The sequence below is a fragment of the Cynoglossus semilaevis genome, chromosome 13, assembly GCF_000523025.1.
Source record: "Cynoglossus semilaevis isolate Cse_v1.0 chromosome 13, Cse_v1.0, whole genome shotgun sequence".
NCBI lineage: Eukaryota > Metazoa > Chordata > Actinopteri > Pleuronectiformes > Cynoglossidae > Cynoglossus > Cynoglossus semilaevis.
Window position 1 is genome coordinate 20,792,572 of NC_024319.1, and position 25,259 is coordinate 20,817,830.

At 40.2% G+C, this 25,259-nt stretch overlaps 2 protein-coding genes across 2 annotated transcripts; one reads left to right on the forward strand and one right to left on the reverse strand.

Moving 5' to 3' along the window:
* The first annotated feature begins 9,821 nt into the window (after positions 1-9,821).
* aldh5a1 (aldehyde dehydrogenase 5 family, member A1 (succinate-semialdehyde dehydrogenase)) lies at positions 9,822-15,645 on the forward strand. Its single transcript, XM_025061732.1, has 11 exons — positions 9,822-10,414; positions 11,130-11,213; positions 11,637-11,807; positions 11,905-12,021; positions 12,119-12,262; positions 12,394-12,537; positions 12,634-12,792; positions 13,167-13,330; positions 13,417-13,475; positions 14,185-14,620; positions 14,690-15,645. The coding sequence occupies exons 1-10, from the start codon at positions 10,103-10,105 to the stop codon at positions 14,394-14,396; spliced, it is 1,566 nt and encodes a 521-aa protein (XP_024917500.1). The 5' UTR covers positions 9,822-10,102; the 3' UTR covers positions 14,397-14,620; positions 14,690-15,645.
* kiaa0319 (KIAA0319 ortholog) lies at positions 15,236-23,293 on the reverse strand. The gene is given in 15 exon segments (XM_025061554.1): positions 15,236-16,484; positions 17,235-17,323; positions 17,454-17,541; positions 17,894-18,016; positions 18,114-18,253; positions 18,341-18,500; positions 18,580-18,718; positions 18,795-18,946; positions 19,017-19,165; positions 19,251-19,398; positions 20,363-20,518; positions 20,622-20,681; positions 20,891-21,682; positions 22,082-22,134; positions 23,014-23,293. Coding segments are annotated over 14 exon segments (2,394 nt in total). The 5' UTR covers positions 22,122-22,134; positions 23,014-23,293; the 3' UTR covers positions 15,236-16,326.
* Positions 23,294-25,259: the final 1,966 nt, after the last annotated feature.

Sequence of the window (25,259 nt, forward strand, 5' to 3'; positions counted from 1 at the left end):
TCTCAACACTGTGGACCAATTCCCGTGTTTCCCTCTAAAACCATTTAAACCATGAATATTACTGGGTTTTTCACGACCTGACGTGCGAGTTATCCGATTTAAAGCCGCAGTGAAATTCTCACTCTGCTCAGACGTTACATAACCAGGAATGTGACGTCACCACGGGCCACATGTTACCGTACCATGATAACCGCAGTAGACCAGCAGCTGTGGTGTCCCTGTGAGATTAAATCACTGATGGGGTTTTTTTTTTTTCCTGTTGACTTTAGTGTGGATTCCCTATCCAGTAAAGGAGTGAAGTACTTCATATTTCTAATGTGTACGACTAATTTATCATTATCACGAATTGGTGAATGTTTTCAGATGAGTCTCTTGTTTTTTATCACGAATTGGTGAATGTTTTCAGAAGAGTCCCTAATTTCTTGATGTTTTTGGATTGGTTGCAGTACTAAGACGTTGTCCGTGATGCTGGATGGTGAGATGAAACCGCTGAGGAAATTGAAGTTTGTGCAAAGGAAATACGAGGATTTGAAGGATCAGACAAAGCTCAGGCTATCTGGACTCAACAACAAAAACAACGGCGCTCCACCCAAAACGTCCAAAACCCTGATTCCTCTTAGCCCCGTCCCTCTGCAGCGACCTTATTTCTCCCCTTTTGTCTACGTGGCTCAGAAACAGGCTGATTTTAGTGACGCATCAGCGGTCAACCAATGAAAGCTGAGGGTTGGTGTCGTGATTCTGGCATCGCCGAGTCACGTCATGGATGTTTTAGCCAACTGATGAGCATAAGGGATTGCTACGTGCATCAACAGCAATGTGGGAGGGGCTTATGTCCTCACGTTGGGGGGGGGAAAACACGTGGCGTTAGGTCTCGACCTGTCAGGATGGTTCACATCAGCCTGTGAGCAGAGAACCAGAAATTCACATTTAAACTGAAGAGAGTTTTTTTACTTGTCGAGACCTTTTTTTTGAATCAGGGAACACTGGAAGATAGCTAGACTGTGATTAATGAATACAATGTTAAAAAAATATGCCCATGATTTAGAATAAAGACATTGAAAATTGGGATTAATTGAAGGTTCGTCAAAACAAGTAAAGCCTTCAAGTTGTATGAACAGTATTTCATTGTTGCCATAAAGTTGCCATATTGGATCCACAGTCAAGTGGGAAAAACAAAAATTTCCTAAAAATAAGGGAAAATGTATTAATTAAATAAAATAAATTAATGTGATTATAACTATAATTCAAACCAAAAGAAACATTAAAATTAAACCAAATTCATTTAATGTCTGTTTTTTTTAAATTATTTTAGATTAAAAACTAAAAACAACAATTTGTTTTAAAAAATTCACAGCTTTATTAAATCATTGGCAAAAAAAATAAAGTTATACATTCAACATTATCGTGACTCAATATAACAAAACAACAGCATTTGATTAAAATATCTGCACAGCCACCATCTGTTGACTCCACAAAAATGTTACACACAAGCTTCACACAGTTATACAGTTAATCTATACAGGAACAAATATCCCAGAAATTAGTTACTAAATCAGGGAAGGCAATAACTCAGACGTGTTTACAGCTTTGTTGACAACTTGAGAAAAAAAAAAAAACAAAAACAATTGCATAGTGGGAAAAGTGGGGGAAAATCCACTTACCATTAATGTCGTATACATCAACAACGATAACTTAAGGAAAACACTTATTTCGGTATAATCTTATAACTGACACATTAATGCAGCAGCTCATCTTAAACCTTTCAGAAACCCTAACGTACTTCAGCTCTCTTTACCAACCGGTTCACTTGATTCACGCCGTCTTCTTCCCACTTTAGTTTTGTAACTCAGAACACTACTGACAGCACCATTTTGTGTACAAAGACGCTTTAGGAACGGCAGTTCACCGTGACAAGGTGCAATCAAATTACTGACGATCAATGATTTTTTTTTTTTGGTTCAACTTTGGCCAAGATGTGACCCACAGCCTACGTAGCACATGTGGGCCACTAAAAGTGTTACCAAATCATCATCATCATCCTATTTCTAAAAGTGTTACCAAATCATCATCATCCTCATCCTATTATTTTAACATGCAAACTGAGGTTCAAAGTCAAAGTCCTGCCATTTAGGAACTCAACTTATTCATAAATGAGGCCCAGTTTTGCATTTCAAGTTCCACCTACTGCCCTCGTTCCATCCACCAAACCCATCTTTCGAAACCTAAAGTTTCAATCCAGGACTCTCATATAGTCCTCAAGGTCCAGAAAAAAAAAAATAAACAACTCTTAAAAAGTAGCCTTGGACATCATCTGCTCCAGGTCACTGAGGGGGGAAACCAGAATGTCAGAATGACTGTGACGTGAGAAATAGCTCTGCTGCCTCCTTGCCCCACCCTCCTCTACTTCATATCATCTCATTTCATCTTTCTAGAAACAGGGGTCAGAGTCCCTTCAGGGCAGTGGGCGGGGCTGGACCTTTTCAGTCATTTGTTTAGCACTGTAGTAGGACAAACTCAGGCCCATGATGGCCAGCATCATGGCGATCTGGTTCAGGGCTCGATCCTGAGGCTGCAGCTGCACCTCCCCAGCTACCTGCCTCTGTTATAGGAGACAGAACGAGGAAGGGTCAGAGGTCGAGCAAACAGGAAACACAGACACCTTTCAGCACCAGAACAAAGTCTGCCCAGCACCAGGACAAAGCAAACATTCTCAAAATGTCTGGTCGACGAGGATTTCTCCTTCACACAGATAAGAGAATTCCATCGTTTCCATGGGTCCAGTCTGGAATGTGGATGAACCAGAGCGGGCGTGGGCAAACGTTGACTCACAGGGCCACGATTGTCCTAAAATTGAACCTGAGGGCCAACTCAGGAGCAGATAGATGACTAAGATAAATGACGTGTAAAAGTCATGCATAAAAAAATTCTTTTATCGTTTTCTATGCCCTCTATTGGGGAAACGTGGGTATTGCAGGGAAAAGGCAGAAGTCCAATGATAATATAAAAAATAAAAAAATTTTGGAAAAGTTTGGCGGGCCGGATTAAAAAGCCGAACGGGCCGCATCCGGCCCCCCAGGCCTTAGTTTGCCCATGCCTGAACTAGAATAACCTCTTATCCAAGAGTGCTAGCCTGCGGCAGCTTTCAGAGATGTCAAAAGGAATTAGTTTTAGTCGTTGCGTTGTTATTATCTTAAATCTCTTAATTTTTTTTCTCTCTTCATTTTCTAAAAGTTTTGTGGTTGATTATATAAAGGTCAGGGGTCACATTTTTGTCTAACATTCCTATTTGATGTTTACTTTAGAATTTGGATTTGTGCTCACTGATGGAGTACCACACACACACAAGATCATTTGCAGAGACTTAATCACACACACAAGATCATTTGCAGAGACATTTAAAATATTATTAAATGACATTTTAAGAACTTCTAGGTCTAATATTTAATCAAAAGCAAAGTTTGACATTTTTTTCTAATTTCTCTACAGACCTGTAGGAGGCGGAAGTATCCAGGTGTGAGTCGGCCCAGTCTGATGATCATGTCTCCTGGTGATGTTCTGAGTCGGCAGATGAGAATACCTGTAGAGAGGAGCAGAAGCAAGACTTTGTTTAGTGTCTGTGCAACAGTGACTTCACCTCAAATGTGACTCAGCAACAAGAAACGACTTCACCTCAAATGTGACTCAGCAACGAGAAACATCTAGAAATATCACAAAACTGGAAATGAAAAGACACATCTGATCCAGAAATGAGGACAGAACATCACCGGCCTGAGGCTTCAGCAGAGCTTCACTGAGTTCAAAGACCAGACTCTCATCTGGAATTGTAGATGTGATGGCATTTCTGCTCAACGTTTTTCTAAACCTCTGCGATCACATCGTCTATGGATGATATCGGACTCTGAAGGGCAGACCCTCAGTTAGTCTAGGTCTAACAAAGTCTACACCTCCATTTGACATTGTCCCGGTCCAAACGACTGGAGACACAGTTAAAGTCCCAGTTAAAACTCCAGAGTCATTTCATGGTCTAACTGTTGGGAAGCAAGTGGGAGCATAGACAAAGCAAAACCTCAAATATTTGCTTCATGGTTAAACATATCTTGAGAATAGTTTTGAGCTGGGTCTTTGATCGGTTGACTGAGGGTTGAGGAGGAACAGGAAGGAGAGGGAGAAGGACAAGGATGTTCAAAAATATGCCAACCTGCCTGGTCCTACAGTCCCTCCTTTACAACAGTGAATCCAAATATAAAAATGTTTCCTCTGCTGAAAATGGTCTAGTTATTGAAGGAGGTCATAGGTTTTGGCCTTTTCAGCAGTCGGGAAACGAACCAAAACCAAAAAGATGCAGAGCAAAGAAAAATGGATCCGTGTAACTGCAGAACCCTCTAGAACCAGAGTGCAAACTGTTGCCAGAACAAGTGACACTGCTGCGAGATCCTCTGCACATTTCTATTTTATGTAATCCTGCTCTTGTCTGGACCAACCAGATCTGCGGTCTGTGCCCATGGAAGCCACGCCTACTTTGAAACAAAAACACAGACGACACTGTCAACATGAATTACTATCAAAAAAACAAAACAAAAAACGGACCGAATTCCCACGGGCACACCCGCTTCCAAAAACAACACCTACTCTGGAATGTCGGAAATTAAGTCTGATCAGCTGTTCAGGGCCAAGTGAAAACACTAAGAGAAAACTCCCATTTTAGCAGGGATTAGAGTCCAGATTATAACTGCAGGCTGCAGGAATTATAATCCAGGAAGTCCCTTACAAAAAAAAGGGCCAATTTTAGCAGTCTCTATCTACTTTTTTTTTTTAATCCTTCGAGTTGGATCCTAAGGTGTAGCATCATCTATTTCAAGTTAGCTATAAGACTTAAAACATGTTTCTGTTAAATAGTACCAGAATGAGACATTTTACAGCACTAAAAAAAAAAAAAAAAAAAAAAAAAAAAAAAGTCGTACCTCTGTTAAGATTTAAAACGTTGCAGAAAACATGCACAGTTCTCAATACTGTTCCAAGTAGAAAAATGCATCGTCTGTCTTACAACTAATTCCACATAAAAGTCCGACTGATGACCTCAAATACTGAAGTCACAATAATCTACTTCAATATTTTTTTTAAATAACAAATATGTTCTGTTCTTCATCATTTCAATCATTAAACAAAAACAAATCCCATAAAGTCTGAGCGAAGTTAACACAGATTCAGACATGTTTACGATCACAAGTGTCAGATATAGAGTTAAAGGGAAAACTCAGTGAATACTTGGCAGCTGCTTCAGGCTCTAAGGTTCTGTTTAAGGTCAAGGTGTGGTTCACTCACTGAACACTTGGGCCTGAATCCAGGTGATTCCTCACCTGCGGGAGAGTCAGGCTCATCTGAGGTGTATACGATAGAGCAAACAGGAGTTGCTTCATTTTTGGTGTATTATTCATAGCCATGTCTCAAAATACCTGCTGCAGCAAATGTCTGGAGGGGAGTGGGGGTTTGTAACTGACATCTCTCCTTTGTTCCTTATGGATTAGTTTTCAGCTTTCAAAATAATTCTAGAAAACGCAAAAGACATATCTGTCTACATAGATAAACGTATACAGAGTTATACCATATCTATAGATAGATATCCATCTAATGTATATATAAATAAATGGATTTGTACACTGTGTTCCTTTCATCCTCATCAGCCAATCACACTCATCCCCCTTTATTCTTGACCTTTTTTTTGTCTGACGTTTACTGCCCCCTGCTGTTCATTAAGCTGTACAGTGTGATTAAATAATATCATCCCTCCCACAGTCTCGTGTCTAGCCATGCTTCATGGTTGTCATGGTAACAGCGCCAACGGGGTACACCTTTTCACTTGTGTACCAGACACGCACAGATGAGTCTGGAGGCCTTTTCACTTGTGTACCAGACACGCACATTTTAGATGAGTCTGGAGGATAAAACTCGATTCAATAGTTGAGCTGCAACTTCTATCAACAAGAAAATGTTTTTGTCCAGTTCAAAAGGCCATGGACTCAGTGGTCACAGTGGCTCTTGGTTCCATAGCTGCTCACACAGAGCTGCCACATACATGTCAGCTGTAGCGCAGGAGTAAAAACACCCGAGACTCTAAATTCACTACGTGCAACAGCGCAACTGCTGAAGCAGCAAAACGTAAAAAAAAAAAAAAAAAAGCCAAAGTTGTCCCGAATCAACAGAAGTGTCTCCGTTCAAGTTAAACAGGTCAGGGGATGAGGTAAAAGGGGAGAGAAACTCGAGTCAATTCAGTTCAAATTTCAATTATGAACTTTCTCCTACATTTCACTGGGTCACTTCCCACCACAACTCCCAAAAAGGGAAAGGTCAGCTGCCACCGTCTCACTATCTGAGGTGGGGACAAAATGTACAGACGCCATACCATACCAGTCACAGACACACATACACCGACGCACAGGACTGAAAGCGACAGGGGACGACCGACTGACGACACAAGATAACAGCGTCAAAGCCGAACCTACACTACAGTTCTACATGAAACAATAAAAACATGTACAATTAGTTCAAACCTGTGGAAAAAAAAAATAGCTTTTACATTTGAAATTTAATTTAAAAAAAATCAAGTAGAATCTCTTTCAAAGGAAACTAGATGAGGCCAGTTTTCAAACTGTATTTTTATTTCCATAATCAAATCCAAAATGAAACTAAACACTAATTTATCACAACCGTAAACACTTTAGTAGTTTTGTGTGAAGACATTACTGTCCAACTGGAAAGACAAAGACTTGTACAATAGATTTTTTCCTCTTCAATGGTTGAGACATCTGAAATTATTTAGTGATTTCTTTTTGCCTGCAACGCATGTGTTGTTTGTTTTTCAGATGTAAATATATTTGATTGTATTAAATGTTTAACACTTCTATTTAACACGCATTCTATTAGCAATGTGATACACAGCAGAGGAACAAAATGTACAAAAGCCATGCCATGACCCGGAGCCACCAACTGGTTGTTTATAGGAACAAGTGAACGGCACCATTTTTTATAGTTTAAAAAAAAACAAAAAAGCAAAATCGGAATATATTCATTTTTCCTCAGATCCTTACTTTTTGTTAACTTGTCAAGTGTGACATTATTGCATCATAGTTTGCAAAGCAACTGAAGATCTGTGTTTTATGGGCCAAAGAGTTTAAGTCTTAAAGGTGGAGAACATTCAGCAGCTGATTTGCAATTGAAAGCAGACAATGACAAAAATCTGTCCAGGAATTAATCTAAACTCTAAATAATATAAATATATGAAAAATCTTCAATACATTTCAACACCTTAAATCCTTGCACCCAAGAACAAAATGTACTAAAGGAGAGACGGGATTGAGCCACCCACTGGCAGTTTACATGAACTGCATGCGAACAATAACACTAAAAGTTATTATTTCAAGACAAATAAATCAAAGAACAGCAAATTTTACACCATAACGTATCAAATATTGAACATACATATGTTTTAAATGCTGTGCAACATTCGGGTTTCGACACATTTGTTTAATATAAGGATACATTTGTTTAAACAAGAGATTAAACTAGAACCATATCTCCTCAGGATATTATACTTTAAATACTTACGTTTCAATGACGTTAGGGGTGTTTTTTGAGCGTAATTATAGCAAACAAGATTCAGCTGGGACTGAATGTTCTCTGTGGAAAGTTTCCAAGGAACAGACCTTGCTTTTGTTGCATTTCCTACATTCGCTTGTTGATAATAATTTGTTAATTAATGCTTTTCTTGAAATACATTAAATGCTCGAACAAATGTTTGTTTGATAAAATTAAAAACTTTTCGCAGTTTTTCAATTTCAATGGTTAATGTTTTTAATGTCTTCGTGTTATAACCTACTTATTGTATTGTTTACTTTGTTCTTTTTCCCCCCTCCTACTCGTTTACCCTTATTTCCCACAATTGAGCTTAAATAAAACAAAACTACATCACAATTAGACGAATAAATAGAACTTTTACTTAAACATAAAGAGAATGTTAAATGACATGCATGCGTTAAACAAGGTAAACCTGTAAAGTCCTGTGAAACAAAGTGCTGCTTTCGTGGGTGTGTTCGCTCACCTGCAGGAACAGCTGTGGTTCGGCTCGGCTCGGGTTCTGGTCCTGGACCCGGTGTGAGTAAAGTGAAGCAGTGCAGCAGCTGCAGCTGTGGTTTGGTCTTTATATTCTTTCCGGTCCATACCGTCCACCGTATGTGGTGTACGTTGAGAGGGGGGAGGGGCCACAGGCTGCATGTCCGTCTACATGTGAAGAACATGGAAACGAAATGAAACCCCCCCACATTCTTTACCATGAATGAACTCGTCCACGTTTGTCCACAATGTGCTGCTATATATATATTTCGAAGGTTGACTTCAGAGTCGTAACCTGGTGTGTGAATTATCATTAAACACGACATTACCGAAGTAGTTAAATTTCACTATTTTTGTCAACAGTAAACTTAGTTTATTTATGTTTATACCGATGTTCAACCCTAAGAAAGGGGTTTTGCTCAATTTCATTTATTTATTTTTTTAATTTTATGCTTAGCTAACTTGGCATTTTTTCATTTCAATGACATAAAGTCAGTTTTTTAGATGCTATTTCTGTCATTTTGCTATATATTTTTTTATCATGTTTAATCATTTGGTGTTGTGTGTCTGAGTGTTAACTAATTAAAACGTTTCTTTGGTCCAGGGAGGATTCCTTTGTTGTGCAGTCAAACCCATCAGTTTCTCTGCACCAACAAACACTGTGTTTGCATATGAAGGCAGGGGGCATCACAGGAGACACCTGCTTTCTCCAGGTGTCAAGAGTTGTCACCAGGTGATTGGATCACTCAGATGAGATTGGTATCACATGTAGACAAAGCAGAGTAACCTGTAAAAATGTGAATTGTCACTAAAATAACGTAGATTCTGATGATAGGAAATTTGATGAACCGAGTTCCCATCATGTAAAATCACTGATTTTCAGAGACAGATTGATTTAGAAAGCATATTTTTTCCAGATAGAAAAGAACTAAAATCACGTCAGATATTCAATTTCAAATACCATGTTATATCATTGCGTTATCCAGTTATTTGTAATTAAATGATAGTTCTATTCCTCATCGTTATTATGACAACTGTCAGCCTAATAAATTCATGCTCTGCATTTTGTTCTCTAAGGTGTGACACTACCATCTACTGGTGCTAAACTGCAATTACATCAACAGTGTTCAAAAGTAGGGAAGTTGATTGTAGGTTTGTTATTCTAATTTTTATTATTCTAAAGGGTGGAGGTAGAAAAGGACGTGTTGTTAGTACTGCAATTTACTGATAATCTGTAAATAAATAAAAGAATAATAATAGTAAAAGAATAATTAAACTCTTCTTGAGGAAACAGGTCAGGATGGATTTATATAAAAATAATCAGATGTTTTGGTTATATAAATACATTTAGTTTTATAATTGACTTATTATTAAATTACAATGTTCAATAAAACTGCAAAAGAAAAATAATAAAAAACTGTTATGGTAGTCCATTTTCTGTTTTGGTTTTCGTATGTTGATGCTATTTTTGACAAAACCCTCAACAATTTATGCGGGTTTGGAACCAGCTCTAAGTGGATAAGGATTGTGCCCTCTACTGGCTGAGTAAGTATATCTTGTGCCCCTGAGTTCTAAAATTCACGATTTTCTCTATTGTGTTTTGTACAAATACAAACCTCAGACAAAATTATTTGTGTTTTTATTTGTGTTTTTTTCCTAAGCATTTTTGCGAGTCACAGTCTACTTGAAACTGATTTGTATCGCAACTAGCCAGCAGGGGGTGCGCACAGCTCTGGCAGCCAAATATGTACGGTATCTGTATAAATACAGTACAACAGAAAAACACCATTTAGAAAATTAATTATCAATTCACCCGTTTCAGATTCAGATAAACTATAATTACAGAAGCTCAACATAAACTCCCGGAAGGCGGTGATTGTATTGTGTAGTGTCACGTGATCAATACGTTCTCATCAGGACCGGTTAAAACCGACGGAAACAGCGCAGGTTCGGGGTCTGTGAATCTACCCGTGAGAATCGAACGCAGAGCCGTGCAATGACCACTCTTCGTCTGCTGAGAGGTCGCGGTTTTCTTCGGCTCGTCCTCTCTGACTCCTCGGCTGCAGCTGGAGCCATGCTGCGCACAACTAGCAGCAGGAACTACAGCCTGGACGTCGCCGATCCGCTGCTGCGGACCCAGGGCTACGTGAACGGCCGATGGGTCTCCGCAGCCTCCGTATTCCCCGTCCTGGACCCGGCCACCGGACAAGAGATCGCCCGGGTGACGGACTGTGGCCCGACTGAAGCTAAACAGGCGGTGGACGCAGCGTACACGGCGCTTCATTCGTGGAAGCAGTACACGGCCAAAGTACAACATTTTAAACCGAACTGAATATTAATTCTGCGAGAAGATATCACAAATACGATATTGATACTATCTCAACAAATACCATGTCGATATAAATTCGACAAGCATGGGGTTCGTAAAAAAAACGTGTAAATATATATCAAATGTTCCTTCAGATAAATTACAAAACCGACCAAACGGAACCTTATTGTTCGACTTAAACCCTTTTTAACATGTATTTGGCTCAAAGCCAGGTGACGTTTAACGTGTGTGCTGGAACTGGTGGTTTGTAAACAAGTAACTACTGAAAACTGGCATGGACAAACTAAGGTCCGTTTAGCTTTTTAATCCAGCCCGCCAAACTTTTTTTCAAATTATATAATTTATATGTATTATCATTATACTTCTGCCTTTTCCCTGCAATAACCACGAAAAGCATTTTAGCCTTTATGCACGACTTTTACATGTCATTTATCTTAGTTCTCACCAACGCTCCCCTGTTCAATTTTAGGACAATTGTGGCGCGAGTCAAAACCTTTACCCCCCTGTTCAATTTTGGGACAATTGTGGCGCGAGTCAAAACGTTTGCCAACACAAACGCCATGTTTTATATATCAACCAACCAACTACACGTTACTTCAACATGAAAAGGAGTAAAGCTCAGTCAAACTCTTTAAAGAATTTTGTTTTTGTCTTTCTCAGCCTCACCTTTCTTTCTTTTCTTTTTTTCCTGCAGGAGAGGAGCCACCTGCTGAGGAAGTGGTTCGACCTCATGATGTTGCACAAAGATGATCTGGCCAAACTGATTACCTTTGAATCTGTAAGTGTCAGTTGGACAAACGGACAGGTCCTTATGTTATTTTCTGGAAACTGAAACCTGTGTCACTTTATCGTCCAAACAGGAAGTGGTTGTTTGTTTGTTTGGTTTGGTTTTAGCACTCAAAAGTATTATGGCATATTATCAAAAGAGAAAAAAAAAATAAGATCAAAGACCAGCATTTCAACTCATTTACTTCAGTCTTAGTGGTTCTCAATTATTTTGAAAGTGTGAGTTGCTGCCACCTAGTGTCTGGAGGCTTGTTATCATTCAAGCTTTACAGCAGTGGTAGATTGGAAGCCTCTCATGCCCCCTCTTCCCCCCTCCCCCCACCTCACCTTGCCACCCCCAGGGGGTTCTGCCCCACTATTTGAGAAGTACTGAGTTAACCTCAAACTGACGATGTCAGCTGTCATTCTTTTTCAGGGTAAACCCATGCGCGAGTCTCTCGGGGAGATTGGGTACTCGGCCTCCTTCCTGGAGTGGTTTTCAGAGGAGGCTCGCAGAGTGTATGGTGACATCGTCCCATCTCCTTTCAGGGACAGAAAGATCCTCCTCCTCAAACAGCCTGTGGGCGTCTGCTCTATCATCACTCCGGTCAGTATGGAATGTCTTTATAGTCTTTCCGGAAGGATTTTTTTTTAAATATTTTTTTCATTTCATGTTGTTATTGGTTTTTGTTTTTTTTTTTAAGTGGAACTTTCCTAGTGCCATGATCACCAGGAAGGTGGGAGCAGCTCTGGCTGCTGGCTGCACTGTGGTCATTAAACCAGCAGAGGACACACCGCTGTCAGCGCTGGCTCTGGCTGAGGTCAGCGTCAACGCATTATCATGAATTTATTGTAAGAGGTCAACAACAACAACAACCGAAAAGATTCAGATTTTGTGTCTGGTTTTTGTGTTCACAGTTAGCGGAGCAGGCAGGTATCCCTGCAGGAGTTTTAAACGTGGTTCCGTGCTCCAGAGAGAAGACTCCGTCTGTTGGAAAGGTCCTGTGCACTGACCCCCTAGTGGCCAAAATTTCCTTCACAGGCTCCACTGCCACCGGGAAGGTAAATCCTGGCGTCTGTGTCTGTCTGTTGGAGTTCGGTTTATTAAAGAGAAAACTGCATTTTTTTTGTTTTTTAAGGAGTTCGGTTTATTAAAGAGAAAACTGGAGGGTTTTTTTGTTTTTTTTTTACAGCTTTTATTAAAAATGGCCGCCGACACTGTGAAAAGGACGTCTATGGAGTTGGGCGGCCACGCGCCTTTCATCGTGTTCAACAGTGCTGATGTCGACAAAGCAGTGCACGGAGCCATGGGGTCCAAGTTCAGGAACTCTGGACAGGTGATGTCAGCTGATGTGGCTGTCTGTGTAGTTAACAAAGTGTTGGCAGAAAAGGTAAATCTTTTTTTTTTTTTTCCCACCTTTTCTCCCGGGCAGACTTGTGTGTGCTCAAACCGGTTTCTAGTTCAGGATGGTATCTACAGTCGCTTCATGGAGAAACTAGGAAAAGCCATGGATGCTGAGCTGCGACTGGGTCACGGCTCTGAGCCTGACACCACCCAGGGGCCACTCATCAACATCAAAGCTGCAGAAAAGGTAGGAACCACGACAGAAATGTTATGATACTGCGGTTCCAGACTTCAAAAGTCTTAAATTTTAGATTCCTGGGACAAGTCAGACGAACAATCTGTTAACGCAGAGGTGCCAGAGGGTCTTCCAATGGAATATGGCACGTTGGACATAAGTGTACCACTGCTGTAATGCTTGAATGATAATAAGCCTCCAGCCACTAGGTGGCAGCAACACATACAGTGGTTTGTACAGATAAAAATATTCACATTATCAGGTTCTCAATAGTATTTCAATTCGCACGGGGTGAGGGTCGGGGAGTGGGGGCAGGCGTGAAAACATTGCTGACGTAAAATAATTGAGAACCACTGTGTTAACTGAACAGACGTTCTCTTCTTCAGGTGGTCCACCAAATATCTGACGCTGTGTCCCGGGGGGCAAATATTATCAAGGGTGGCAATCGTCTGGAAGGATCCTTCATGGAGCCCACTTTGCTGGCAGACGTCACCACGGACATGTTGTGTACACAAGAGGAAACCTTTGGACCCCTTATACCTGTCATCAGGTCAGAATGGGGTTTGTTTTGTTTGAAGTGTTACAGAACATTTGAAAGTTAAGTTATTCAATTCAATTCCTCTGTTCATGTTCCAGGTTTCACACAGAAGAAGAAGCTGTGTCCATCGCTAATGCGTCTAACGTGGGACTAGCAGGTGAAAGATGGAAGTCTGTGTGTGCTTGACAAAAGAATGACTGTAGGTTTAAGCATTAGCATAAATAGACGGCTAATGTGTACTTAAAAGTTAGCCAGTAAGTGGTAACCGTTTAGAAAAAATGTAGCAAGAATAGAACCAGCTTTGCCAAGAATATTTAAAAGTCTGCTAACATTCGTCCAAAAAAGCTAACAATAAATAAATTATTAGGAATAAAAGATTTACAAGGTAGCTAAAACCCAGCTGCAAAATAGCTTAAAAATAGTCAAACGTTTGCTAAAAAAAACATTTCGGTTTTTAGTCAAACGTTTGCTAAAAAAAACATTTTACTAAAGAAAAACATACGGTATTTTCCGGACTATAAGTCGCACTTTTTTTCATCCTTTGGCTGGGTTTGCGACTTCCACATGTTCATTATTTTCACACTATCATCCACTAGAGGGCACTCTATGCTCGTGTACCAGTATCTGCTACTCCTGTACCACTGAAAATGTACATGTTTGTTATTTTCACGTTGACAGCCACTAGAGGGCACTCTAGTTGGCTGGTGCGACTTGTACTCCGGAAAATACAGTAATTAAACAGTTTCCCAAGATGGAGAACAGAAAAAAAAAACTACTTTATACTTCAAAATTCTACCCTGAGGATTTCCTGTTCCCAACAGCTATAGCCTGCAGTCTGTAGCCACGTTTACTTCTGTCATCTTCAGGTTACTTCTTCTCCGAGGACCCGTCTCAGATCTGGCGCGTGGCCGAGGCGCTGGAGGTCGGTATTGTCGGAGTGAATGAGGGCCTTACGTCCACGGTCGAGGCCTCCTTTGGTGGAGTAAAAGAGTCTGGTCTGGGCAACGAGGGGTCCAAGTACGGTATCAACGAGTACCTGGAACTCAAGTACATGTGTTTCGGAGGCCTGAAACCCTAGGAGCGACGAGGCAGAGTGGCACCCCCTACAGTCCTTATGGGGTATTCCAAACACAATAGAGGTGGGGGGAAAAAAAAACAAGAAACGCCTGCCCTAGATGCTCAGACGGTAAGGCATCACAGCAAAAATCCACAAAATTTTAAATAATTTATTTCAACATTCCAAATTAGGATTGCACATTTTCAAATCGTCTCAGCCTTCCTAGCATTCTAACATGCTTAAAGGTCATGACCTCTGAAGTGGGATATGCTGTTGTAGATTTCAAACTGTGTCAAACTCCTAACTTGAATCAGGTCATGACCTCTGAAGTGGGATATGCAGTTGTAGATTTCAAACTCCTACCTTGAATGTGGACTGAGGAGAAACTAAATATATCTGACTACATTTCCAGATGAAATAAAAGCACTTTTGTTTTTGTTTTTGTTCGAAATAACAATGTGTATGTGGCGTTATAGACTATTTTTTTTTTAAATAGAATAACTGAGATGGTCAAGTTGTTGGTTAGCGTAAATGTGTTTTGTTTGGGGTTTTTTTTACTTTGAAGAACAAAGTGACAGTGGTCAGATATGCTGGGATGTAGGGTTGAGAGGCTGGCTGGAGGTGACAGGATTTTCACGAGGAGTGACCAGGATGAACAGGATTTGATCAAGCAGATTAAAGGAACAGCAGTTTTCTGCTAAAACTACAGACGTAAGGTAGAGGTGATGGAGATATTGGACAGAGAATATTGGAGATGGAGCCTAAAAATAATGCATGAATAGCAAGAGATAGACTGAGATGGAGGCAGACGATCTGCTGTAGAAGTGCTGTGATTTTTTTAAATTTATTTAACAGGGTAGAATGAGCTGCACTGCATGGCGGTTTGATATCAGAGTTATATCATAATCGTCATAATACAGTGGTACCTCGAGATACGAGCGCCTCGCAAGATTTTCCTCGGGGGAAGTATCCAGATTACAATTGTAATCTGGATACTTGATTTGGTACGAATGCTATATGTAGGACTTAAATCACAGATAAGAAAATAAAATAATATTTTTCTTTCTTCAGGGTGTTTTTTGCCAGGAAGTAGAGTAGAAAAACATGCCTTTTGTTCTTGTGCTGAACCTGCTCCAGTGTTAACATTTGTATTTTCTCTTTGTTGTCAAATATTTTGTAGCAGAGACTAATGGTGGTTTTGTCATGTTTGAAATTAATTGTAAATTTAAAATGTCGCAATTACATGTTGTAATAAAAACAAATGTCAGCACAGATGGTGCCGTGTGTCTTTGTTGAAATAAACCATTTTTTTAAAATATTCTTGATAGCAAACTCTGTAATGTGATGGTAAAAAAAAGTTGTACTAAAGGCTCTACAAGGAACTTAAAGGAAGCAAATGAAAAAGTAATTAAGACTTAATCCAATGTTAGGCCAGAAATTAGTCAAAGTCACAATGCACTCTACAAAGGCCACGATAACTGAATTTAGCTCAGAAATACTTAAATACTGAAAATGACTAAACTAAATCAAACTTATCTTAATGCTGGTTTAAAACCACGTTCCATTTAATCTTTTTTTTACAATTTTTTTCAACAGCTAAACTTGTAAACAAGACGACAGGATGGTTTAATCGGACTCGTGAGAAAAGAATAAATTAGATCAGGATAAAATATAAATAAATATCAATCAGAAAATGTGACTTTTCTACCTCATCGTTAATCCCGTCCAGGACCTTCTCTTTTGTGAAAGATACAAAGAATGTTTTGGTCTCTTGTGTTCATCTGACCTTTGTTCCCTTCATGACATCATCACTGTGGTCAGACAGACAAAGATGGCAGAGATGTTGATCCTCCAGATTTTCAGGAAGCCTCATCTCGTCCTGCAGTTGTGCAAATATTCCGGAAAGATCCTGAGTCTTAGTCACTAGGATGCGAACGACCCCCCCGCCTCCTCATCCGAAGGCATTTCCGTTGCGATTAGCCTGAGCACCGATCCGGTTCCTACTGCGGACTGGTCGGTCCCGGCTGAAAATGGTGTCCTGGTCACTGTCCAGCTCCGACTCTGACATCATCAGGCTGGAGTTGTGCTCCGTGCTCCGGTGTTTGATGCCTTTGTTTTGACAGTAAAAAAATGAAAATACAACGAATAACCAACGGAGACAACAGAAAAAAGATTTGAACACCACAGTACTTTAAAAAAAAGACAGAATTCTAAAAAATTCTAAAGAAAATTCTAGAATAACAACCATGCCATTAATATTATATTTCTTAAGAAAATGACAATTTTATACAATTCTTGGATCAATAATATAATTGCTAAGATTGAACAGGGGGGGGGGGCGGGTCAGGAGCAGATAGATGGAGCGTTACTGTGAACTAAGATAAATGACATGTAAAAGTCATGCATAAAGACTAAAATGCTTTTAGCCTTCTCAACGCCATCTATCGGTAAAACATGGGTATTGCAGGGTAAAAGCAGAAGTATAATGTAAATATAAACAAAAGTCATGCATAAAGACTAAAATGTTTTTAGCCTTCTCAATGCCATCTATAGGTAAAACATGGGTATTACAGGGAAAAAGAAGTATAATGAAAATATAAACACATTATATAATTTAGAAAAGTTTGGCAGGCCGGTTTAAAAAGCAAAACGGGCCACATCAGGCCCACGGGCCTTAGTTTGCTTATGCCTGAATTAGATAAAGAGGCATGTCTGTGTTTTTGTGAGAGTGTGATTCAGAATTGTACTTTTCTTCAAACATTAATCTTGGAAATTTCAATGAAACGGGAAATTCCAACAATGATGCCGGAATCCTGTGAGGATATAATCTGAGATTATGGTCAGATATTTTTGACTTACTGAATTTGGGGCGGAGCTCCACTCTCTCCTGCTCATCCATGTTGTCAAGGATAGTGTATTTGGTTTTCTTCCTCACTTTGCTCTGTCTCCTACAGGACAAGCAGACAGCAGAGGTCAGTGTCTCATTGCCTTTTAAAAATCCATTGAGTTTAGTATCAGTACACATACATATTGAAATAAATAAACACACAAAACTGCTAATGTAAAGAGTGACGTCACCTCCTGCAGCAGATAAAGGTCCAGCTGATGGACAGGATGAGCACCATCATCAGGAAGCTGCTCAGGATGACGTACAGAACTCTCCACTCTGACGGGAAACGACATACGTTTTAGTCACTGATTTGAGCTCACAGGAGGCTAACAGGTTAGCTCAGGCGTGGGCAAACGTTTTGAGTCGCGGGCCACAATGGGTCCTAAAATTTGACGGCGGGCCGGGTCAAGAACAGATAGATGGAGTGTTCGTATGAACTAAAACAAATGACATGTAAAAGTCATAAAGGCTAAAATGCTAAAATGCTTTTAGCCTTTTCTACACCATCTATTGGAGAAATGAGGGCATTGCAGGGAAAAGGCAGACGTATAACGATAATAGAAATTAATAACATAATTTGAACAAGATGGCGGGCCGGATTAAAATTTTCGTTGCTTCTTATATTTACCACAGTTGCTCTCTCCATCACCCAGGTATCGGCGAACCAAATTCTCCGTCCAAAAGGGGTCGCAACTGCAGGTCTTAGTAACCGGATCACACTGACCCTGACCAGAACAGCAAATTAATCATGCTGGGAGGGTGAAAAGGGGTGAAAAAAAAATGTATTTCCTTTATTTCCACATTTAAACAAAAGGAAAAAACAACATTGAGTTTTGAATGTGCCTCACAGACTGTGTCCACTCTCAGAACTCTGAAGAGCAGGAAGTCATTCTTGTCAGTGAGAAGCTGTTTCCTCAGGAGATGAACTAGAGCTGAGGCAGAGAGGGAAGTCTGGGAGGAGTCAGTCACCACGAACCGCAGCACCGTACTGCGGGGAAAACAGACGGTAAAATGATGAGAATATCAATCAGTAAACGGTCAGGAAACCAATCAATAGACGGTCAGGAACGTTTACCTCAGATGGGCGTGTCCCTCCAAAGCTCTGACGTGGATGTCGGTGTCCACGACGTGCAGCAGCGCGGCCAACTGTCTGATGACCGTTTCCTTCTGAGACAAACTGACCTGAGACACGGCGACCATCAACTCCAGCTCCACCTGCTGGTCTTCGCCAGGTTCTGCTGGGACAAAGCAACGAAACACTCAGGACAGGACACAGACACAGAGACAGAGACGGACAATGTGGTTCCATCTCACCAGGGCGGACCTCCACCGTAGCGGTAGAGAAGCTGGAGCGACCCTGAGCGTCTGTCACTCTGAGGTGGAACAGGTACGTTCCCTCCACCAGATTACACAGGTACAGGGAAGCCTGAGTCTCGGAGCCGTACAGAACGTCCTGCAGAAGGACAGACGTCACCACAAAACTAACGTCATATTTGAACCTCCTGTCAGTCATTCCTGTCAGTACTGACCCCGGCAGCAGGACTCTGGCTGTCTCTGACCCACAGAAACTGGACTTTGCTCTGGTCTCCGTCAGTGACGGATCCTCTCAGAATGATGGCGTTGTCTGGAAGTGTTAGCGTGTGGCTGCCGCTAGCATGAGCAACAGGGCGAGGGGTAACCGCTGCAGGCAGATACAGTCCGATTGAAGACATCCAAATATTGATATGATTTTGTTCAAACCCATCCTTTACCTTCCTGAACCCTGACGGTCAGTGAGGCGTTGTCTTTCGCCCCCTGCTGGTCAGAGACGGTCAATCTAAAGGTGTAACGTCCAACTTTCAGACCAGTGGCTTTAGCTACAGCCTGGTCTGCTCCCTCCATCTTCAACCCTGGAGGCCCACTATGGAAAAAAAAAAACCCAGATGAGTTTTTTAACGGTTTAAAACAGACTTTTACAAACATTGTTTACTACTCTGATAAACCACCTGATGGTGTCCCAGTGGTAGCTAATGATGCCTTGGACAGATGTGCTTTCTGTGCCGTTGAGCAGTAAACTGGTCAGAGGAAGAACCAACTTCCTGTCCGGACCTACAATTGCCACTGGACCATGGCTCGAAGCTCCACCCAATGGCACTGAAAAAAAAAAAAATATATATATATATATCAGGGTTTTTTTCTTACAAAATAATGTTTAAAAACAGGAAACTAATAATCCTGTACATTAAACTGATCTAATATAATCTAATCTAATCCAACCCAATCTAATATAATTTTATCTAATCTAATTTAACCCAATATGATCTAATCTAATCCAATCTAATCTAACGCGATCTAATATAATATAATCTAATCTAATCCAATCTCATCAACCCAATCTAATTGAATCTAATCTAATCCAATCTAATTTAATCAAATCTAACTAATCTAACCCAATCTAATCTAATATAAAGCAATTTTATCTAATCCAACCCAATATATTTTAATCTAATCTAATCTAACCCAACCTAAACTAATCTAATCTAATCTAATCCAAGCCAATCTAATTTAATCTAATCCAATCTAATCTAACCCAGTCTAATTTAATCTAATCCAATCTAATCTAATCTAAGTCAATCTAATTTAATCCAATCTAATCTAATATAACCCGACCTAATCTAATCTATTATAATCTAATCTAATCCAACCCAATCTAATCTAATCTAACCCAACCTAAACTAATCTAATCTAATCTAATCCAAGCCAATCTAATTTAATCTAATCCAATCTAATCTAATCTAAGTCAATCTAATTTAATCTAATCTAATCTAATCTAACCCAGTCTAATTTAATCTAATCCAATCCAATCTAATCTAATGTCAGTAGGATATATGACTTAGTGTCACAGTGAACTAGTCAAATGTTAACTTCTTCTCAAACCAGTCAGTAAAATATCAACAGGGAATTACAGTCCTGTCAGGTAAACTAACTGAACATAATGTTCTGTAACCTAACCTAATCCCTTGTTTAAAAATATTGCTAATCCATGTTTAATCAGTCGACACTCTCTGAGATGGACTTTGTTTTTTGCTTGCTGTTCAACTGGCGACACAACAAGCACAGGCGGCAGCAGCAGCAGCAGCAGCAGCAGCAGCAGCAGCAGCAGTGGGCGGGGCTGTAGTTAAAGGGGTGGAGGTGGGGGCGGCCGTGACAGTGTTGGGATTAGAGGTGATGGTTTGTGTGGCTGTAGTTGCCGTCAGGAGAGGCGTCATCATATCTGAGGATGGGAACACAGACACAACAGGAAACAGTTGATAAAAGGTCAGTCTGTGTGTGTGTGTGTGAGTGTGTGTGTGTGTGTGCACTGGTGGTTGACGTACCAGTTGTGACTCCAGCTTTCATTTTTAATGCAGTTTCTTCTGGTGAGATGACGGACGGCCCTGCAATAAAAAAAAAAGAAAAGAGATGCAGAGAAAAGCAGATTTTTGCTTTGAGATACGAGCATCAGGAATCCTTATATACTACAAATATTTTTGTGTTTTTTCCCATTGTTATTAGCACTAATAATTTGATTTTTTTTTTTGGAACGAGAGGAATCTGTTTTCGTATTTTTTAAATTGGTTATTTAAGATCACACAAAAACAAATACCTTCACTTGTGGGTAGCTGTGTGCTGCTGCTGCTGCTGCTGCTGCTGTGATGGCTACTTAATGAAGAAGCCATGGTCACTGCTGTAGTAGTCCAAGTCCCTTGATCGTCCTGGCGGTGGGACTCGGTGGTTGTCTGTGATTTACCAGTGGACTTGAGATCAGATGAAGACGAGGTTCCGTCCTTGTCTTTCCAAGTCGACGCCGTGCTGTTGAACACTGACACAGTTCTAGTCTGTTCCATGTCCTGCTCCGGATCTTCCTCTGTGTTTGAACGGTTGAAGTGGTCTCTCTCTTTTACAGAGAGTTGATCAGTGTTTACTTTTCTTTCCGACGGGAGGTTTTCCTGGCTTTCTCCTGTATAATCTATGTTCCCCGGGTTAGAGAGGTCCTGCTGAGGCTCGTCAAAGAGACCCAGGTTTTTTAGATCCTCTAGATCCTCAGGATCCTCCGACGAGCGTGACCGTGACCTCCAGTGGCTGCCATACGGCTCCCCGCGAACCAGAGATTGTAGCAAAAACTTTTGCGGTGACCCCCTATGCAGGAATGCTAAAAAGGAATCTGCTCCTGGTCTCTCTTGGGGCTGGCAGTTCTCCACCGGCTGGCAGCTCAGAATAAAGCAATGGCCCTCAAACAGCCAGGCCAGATCGTAGCCTGGCAGGTCGCAGCACGCCGCCACGCACTGCGGCAGTGTTGACACACCAGGAACACGCAGTATTCCGCTGCTTCCCATTGTCGGGGAAACCACTGCCTCGGAGAAGGTCGCCCCCTGCCAGCACTGAGCTGCTGCTACGACTGCAAAATAAAACACAGAGAGTTGTGATGGTGGTGTTCCCTCTCAAATGATGAGATGTAACACTGTGTTAGTCAACCAGGGTTTTAAAGTAATCTCTAAGGTATATCTTAACAAAGGCACTGTCACAAAATAGGAAAATTTAGAGATAAAAAAGTGTTCGAATCACAGCTTTTTTTTTTCTTTTCCGTTCACTTTTGAAGTTATTTTATGCAGCCACAAATATTTATCTCAACCTTTAATATTTAACACATAGTAGTGACAATAACATTTACACTTTAGGATGAAAAAATAATTTGTATATAACTTAAAAATAATATTTATTACAATAGATATTTTAAATCACTGCCCAGCACAGCGCAGCAGAGATTCCTTATATATATTTTATAGTTGTTGTGTACCTTCAACACTGAGCAGCGTCAGAATGATTTTCATCCACATGATGAATACGACTCTGGATTGAAGGGAGAAAGACACGTTACTACATTCTTTACTTGAGACGTAATGTTTTTACTTTCTCCTTAAATATCGGCGAGAGTTAGTTCGAGAAATACGTTTTACAAATTTAGAGAGACTAAAACATCTAAAACACAGTCACAATACACACAAATGATGATGAAAGACTAAAAACATTGTTATTCCTTATTATTACTATTTATATTCATTATTGTTATCGTTATTATCCAAAGGTTAGTGGAAAACTCGGGTTTTCGATGGTAAATAATGTGCAATTCAGCACCACGTTTCCGGACAGCGCCACCTCAACAGCCCCGCCCCGCCGCAGGAAACACCGCTGCTGCCCGGTGTAGGGGTTTAAACGCACCATCATCCCTGCGACACTGACGCAGGGATCCAGTTTTAACAACAATATTCCCGTCAAAATGGTTCATACGAAGGAAAACCGTTGGCGCTGTAGTCATTACCACTGGAACAGCCGTCGTTAGCCCTCGAAGACTCATCACTCCATTGAGGTTTTAGTCAATTTAAGGTGAAAGGAGAGGCAATGGCCACGTTTGATTCTGAATAAAAACGTAACCCTTATAAGTTCGCCATAAATACATTACACGTCAAACCGCTAGGTTTTAATATATTTTGTGTTTTGCTGAGTTCACCTCTGATTACCATGACGAGGTAAGCTACTTTTGAAGTTTAATGTGTACAATTAAAAAAAAAAAAAAGAGTTCGGCCAGACAGGTGCAGGCTAACGGGTGCGCACCAAGATGCCTGTGTATCATCCCGGAAATAAGAGCACAAGCTTGGGTTTATTTAGGACAAAAATTGGATATAAATGATACCGTAACACATTTGCGTTAAAATCCCGAGTGTGACTCACCTGTTGGCGGTGGTGGTCCTCGTCTGACGTTGTTTTTGTCCGGTTTTGGGCCTGGGAGTCACATAGTGAGCCGGGAATGGGCGGAGTTGCAGGGTGTAATTGGCCCACGCTGATACCGAACGCTTACGGAAAAGCACGAGTCAACGAGAATCACATACCGAACATCCGGTTGTATATTTCAAAATAAAACAATATAAATATTTAATTAGTTAATTGTGAAATGAAGTTTAACATATTTAAATACGCATTAAAATTAATCGCTATATTTTAAAAAGAAAATGATTCAGCTGAAAATACTATAATGTAATTACGTTCCCTATCAAACATTATATTTCAGCCCAGGAAGGGCCCAAGAGTAAACACTGTTATAGAAAGAAATATCATCGAACAGTTTCAGTTACTGTACCTAGATTAGAGGAAATAATAAAGATGAGAAAAACATACATAAGAGTACCATAAAAACAAATACAATAAATATGCTTCAAAGATAATACATACATTATTACAACTATACTTTTAACATACTAATGACAGCAAGTGCATGTTTTAGGCTCATCACCTTGTTTTATTAAAAAAAAAACATTTACAATTCAAATAGCAACCATTTATAAATTACAACAGCAAACACACAACTCTTTTAAATAGAATTTTTTCTCTTTTCTCTTCAGTTCATTGCCGACAGTTGCCGTTTAAACAATAAAACCAAGTCGTGTCAAACTCCCAGATATCAAACACAGTTAGTTTTCCTCTGCTACACTAAAGGAAGACTTCAGGTTTTTTTTTTTTTTAAGAAAAAAAGATTATTTGCCATATTCAATTTAAAGTGCAAATTATGCCTGCAAATATGTCAAATCTCAAAAACATATTTCCTGCTTCATTCAGCTGCTGTGTATTTGGCTCTATAGAAGGAAATAACAGACGTTTGTAGAGCTGCAAAAAAATAAGAAAAAAAAAACCTGAACTGTTCCTTTTACACAGAGTTTCTGTGACTTTTCACATTTGCGGCAGTGAGACAAAAAAAATGTTCCATTTGTGTTTAAAATAAAACTTTTTCACTCTTGAGTTACAACTACTACATTAAATCTGTTTCCGGGTAAATTTGACATCTTTAAGGACTGATGGGAAGCAACAGGAATCAAACCAATGACCTTTGTTTTGTTTTGTTTTCAACATTATACGCATTTTCTTCTCTACAGTGCAACGCCTTCAGAATTCTGATACCGCACAGTTTTAAAAAAAAAGGAAGGAAAGTTTTGATCTAAACTGGTGGCTGAAGTCCACCTTGCTGCAGTGATGACATCATCAGGTTTGCTGACCAAAAGCTAAGGCAGGATTATGTACAAGTAACAATAGAAAATGTCTCTGAAATCTGGGTGTCATCTGTCCTTTTTTTTTTTGTCCAGCTCTCACTTAAACGTGCCATAAAACAGCACCAAACATTTAAGAGTGTATACGCAGCAGACAGTGAAAACAATCCCTTACACTTTCTTTCCCACTTTTTTTTGCCTCTTTAAATCACACCATCAAGAGATAAAAAATAAACAAAGTAAACAATTCGATGAAATTACAACGTTTTGCTCAGTCTTGCAGCCAAAAACATCCGATAATGAAGCAAGGCGCAGGGGCCACGTTGCTCGTCTATAATGCTGTTATAAATACTGTTATCTACATCTTGTTACTGTACAGACTTTACACTATGAGACAAGGCAGCAGCTGGCGCAACAATGTCACTGAGTTTAAGCTCCTCCCGTTCCACCAACGTCACACCACACGGTTGATATTCCAGACCAGTTGGTAACATGATCGCGGCACCTTTGCTTCAAGAAACAAACGACCAACGATTCTTCCTTTCCATTCGACCTCGTGATCATCAACACAGCTGCCTTCATCTCCTCCTTCACTGAAGTATAGCAACGCACACCGACAATGGACGTGTCTGAGAGTCTACTCCACTCTATGATCCTGCAAGCTGGAATTCTAGTTTCACATACATGTTATCATCATCGGAACCAAAAAGAACGAGCACTTAGGTTAGGTGGAAATCTGTTATTCTGGTGAAAAGACTGGGGCCAAATCGCGATGTTTAAGAAAAGTGACAGATTTCAACGTTCTTCATATTCTCCATTGTGGAGTATAAAAAATAAGCAGAACTGACCAATAAGTGGTTTCCCTTTAGGTTTTCTAACTTCCACAAATGATATTAATGTTTAAGAGGAAGAAGAACTGAGGTTTGGAGCCTTCAAATT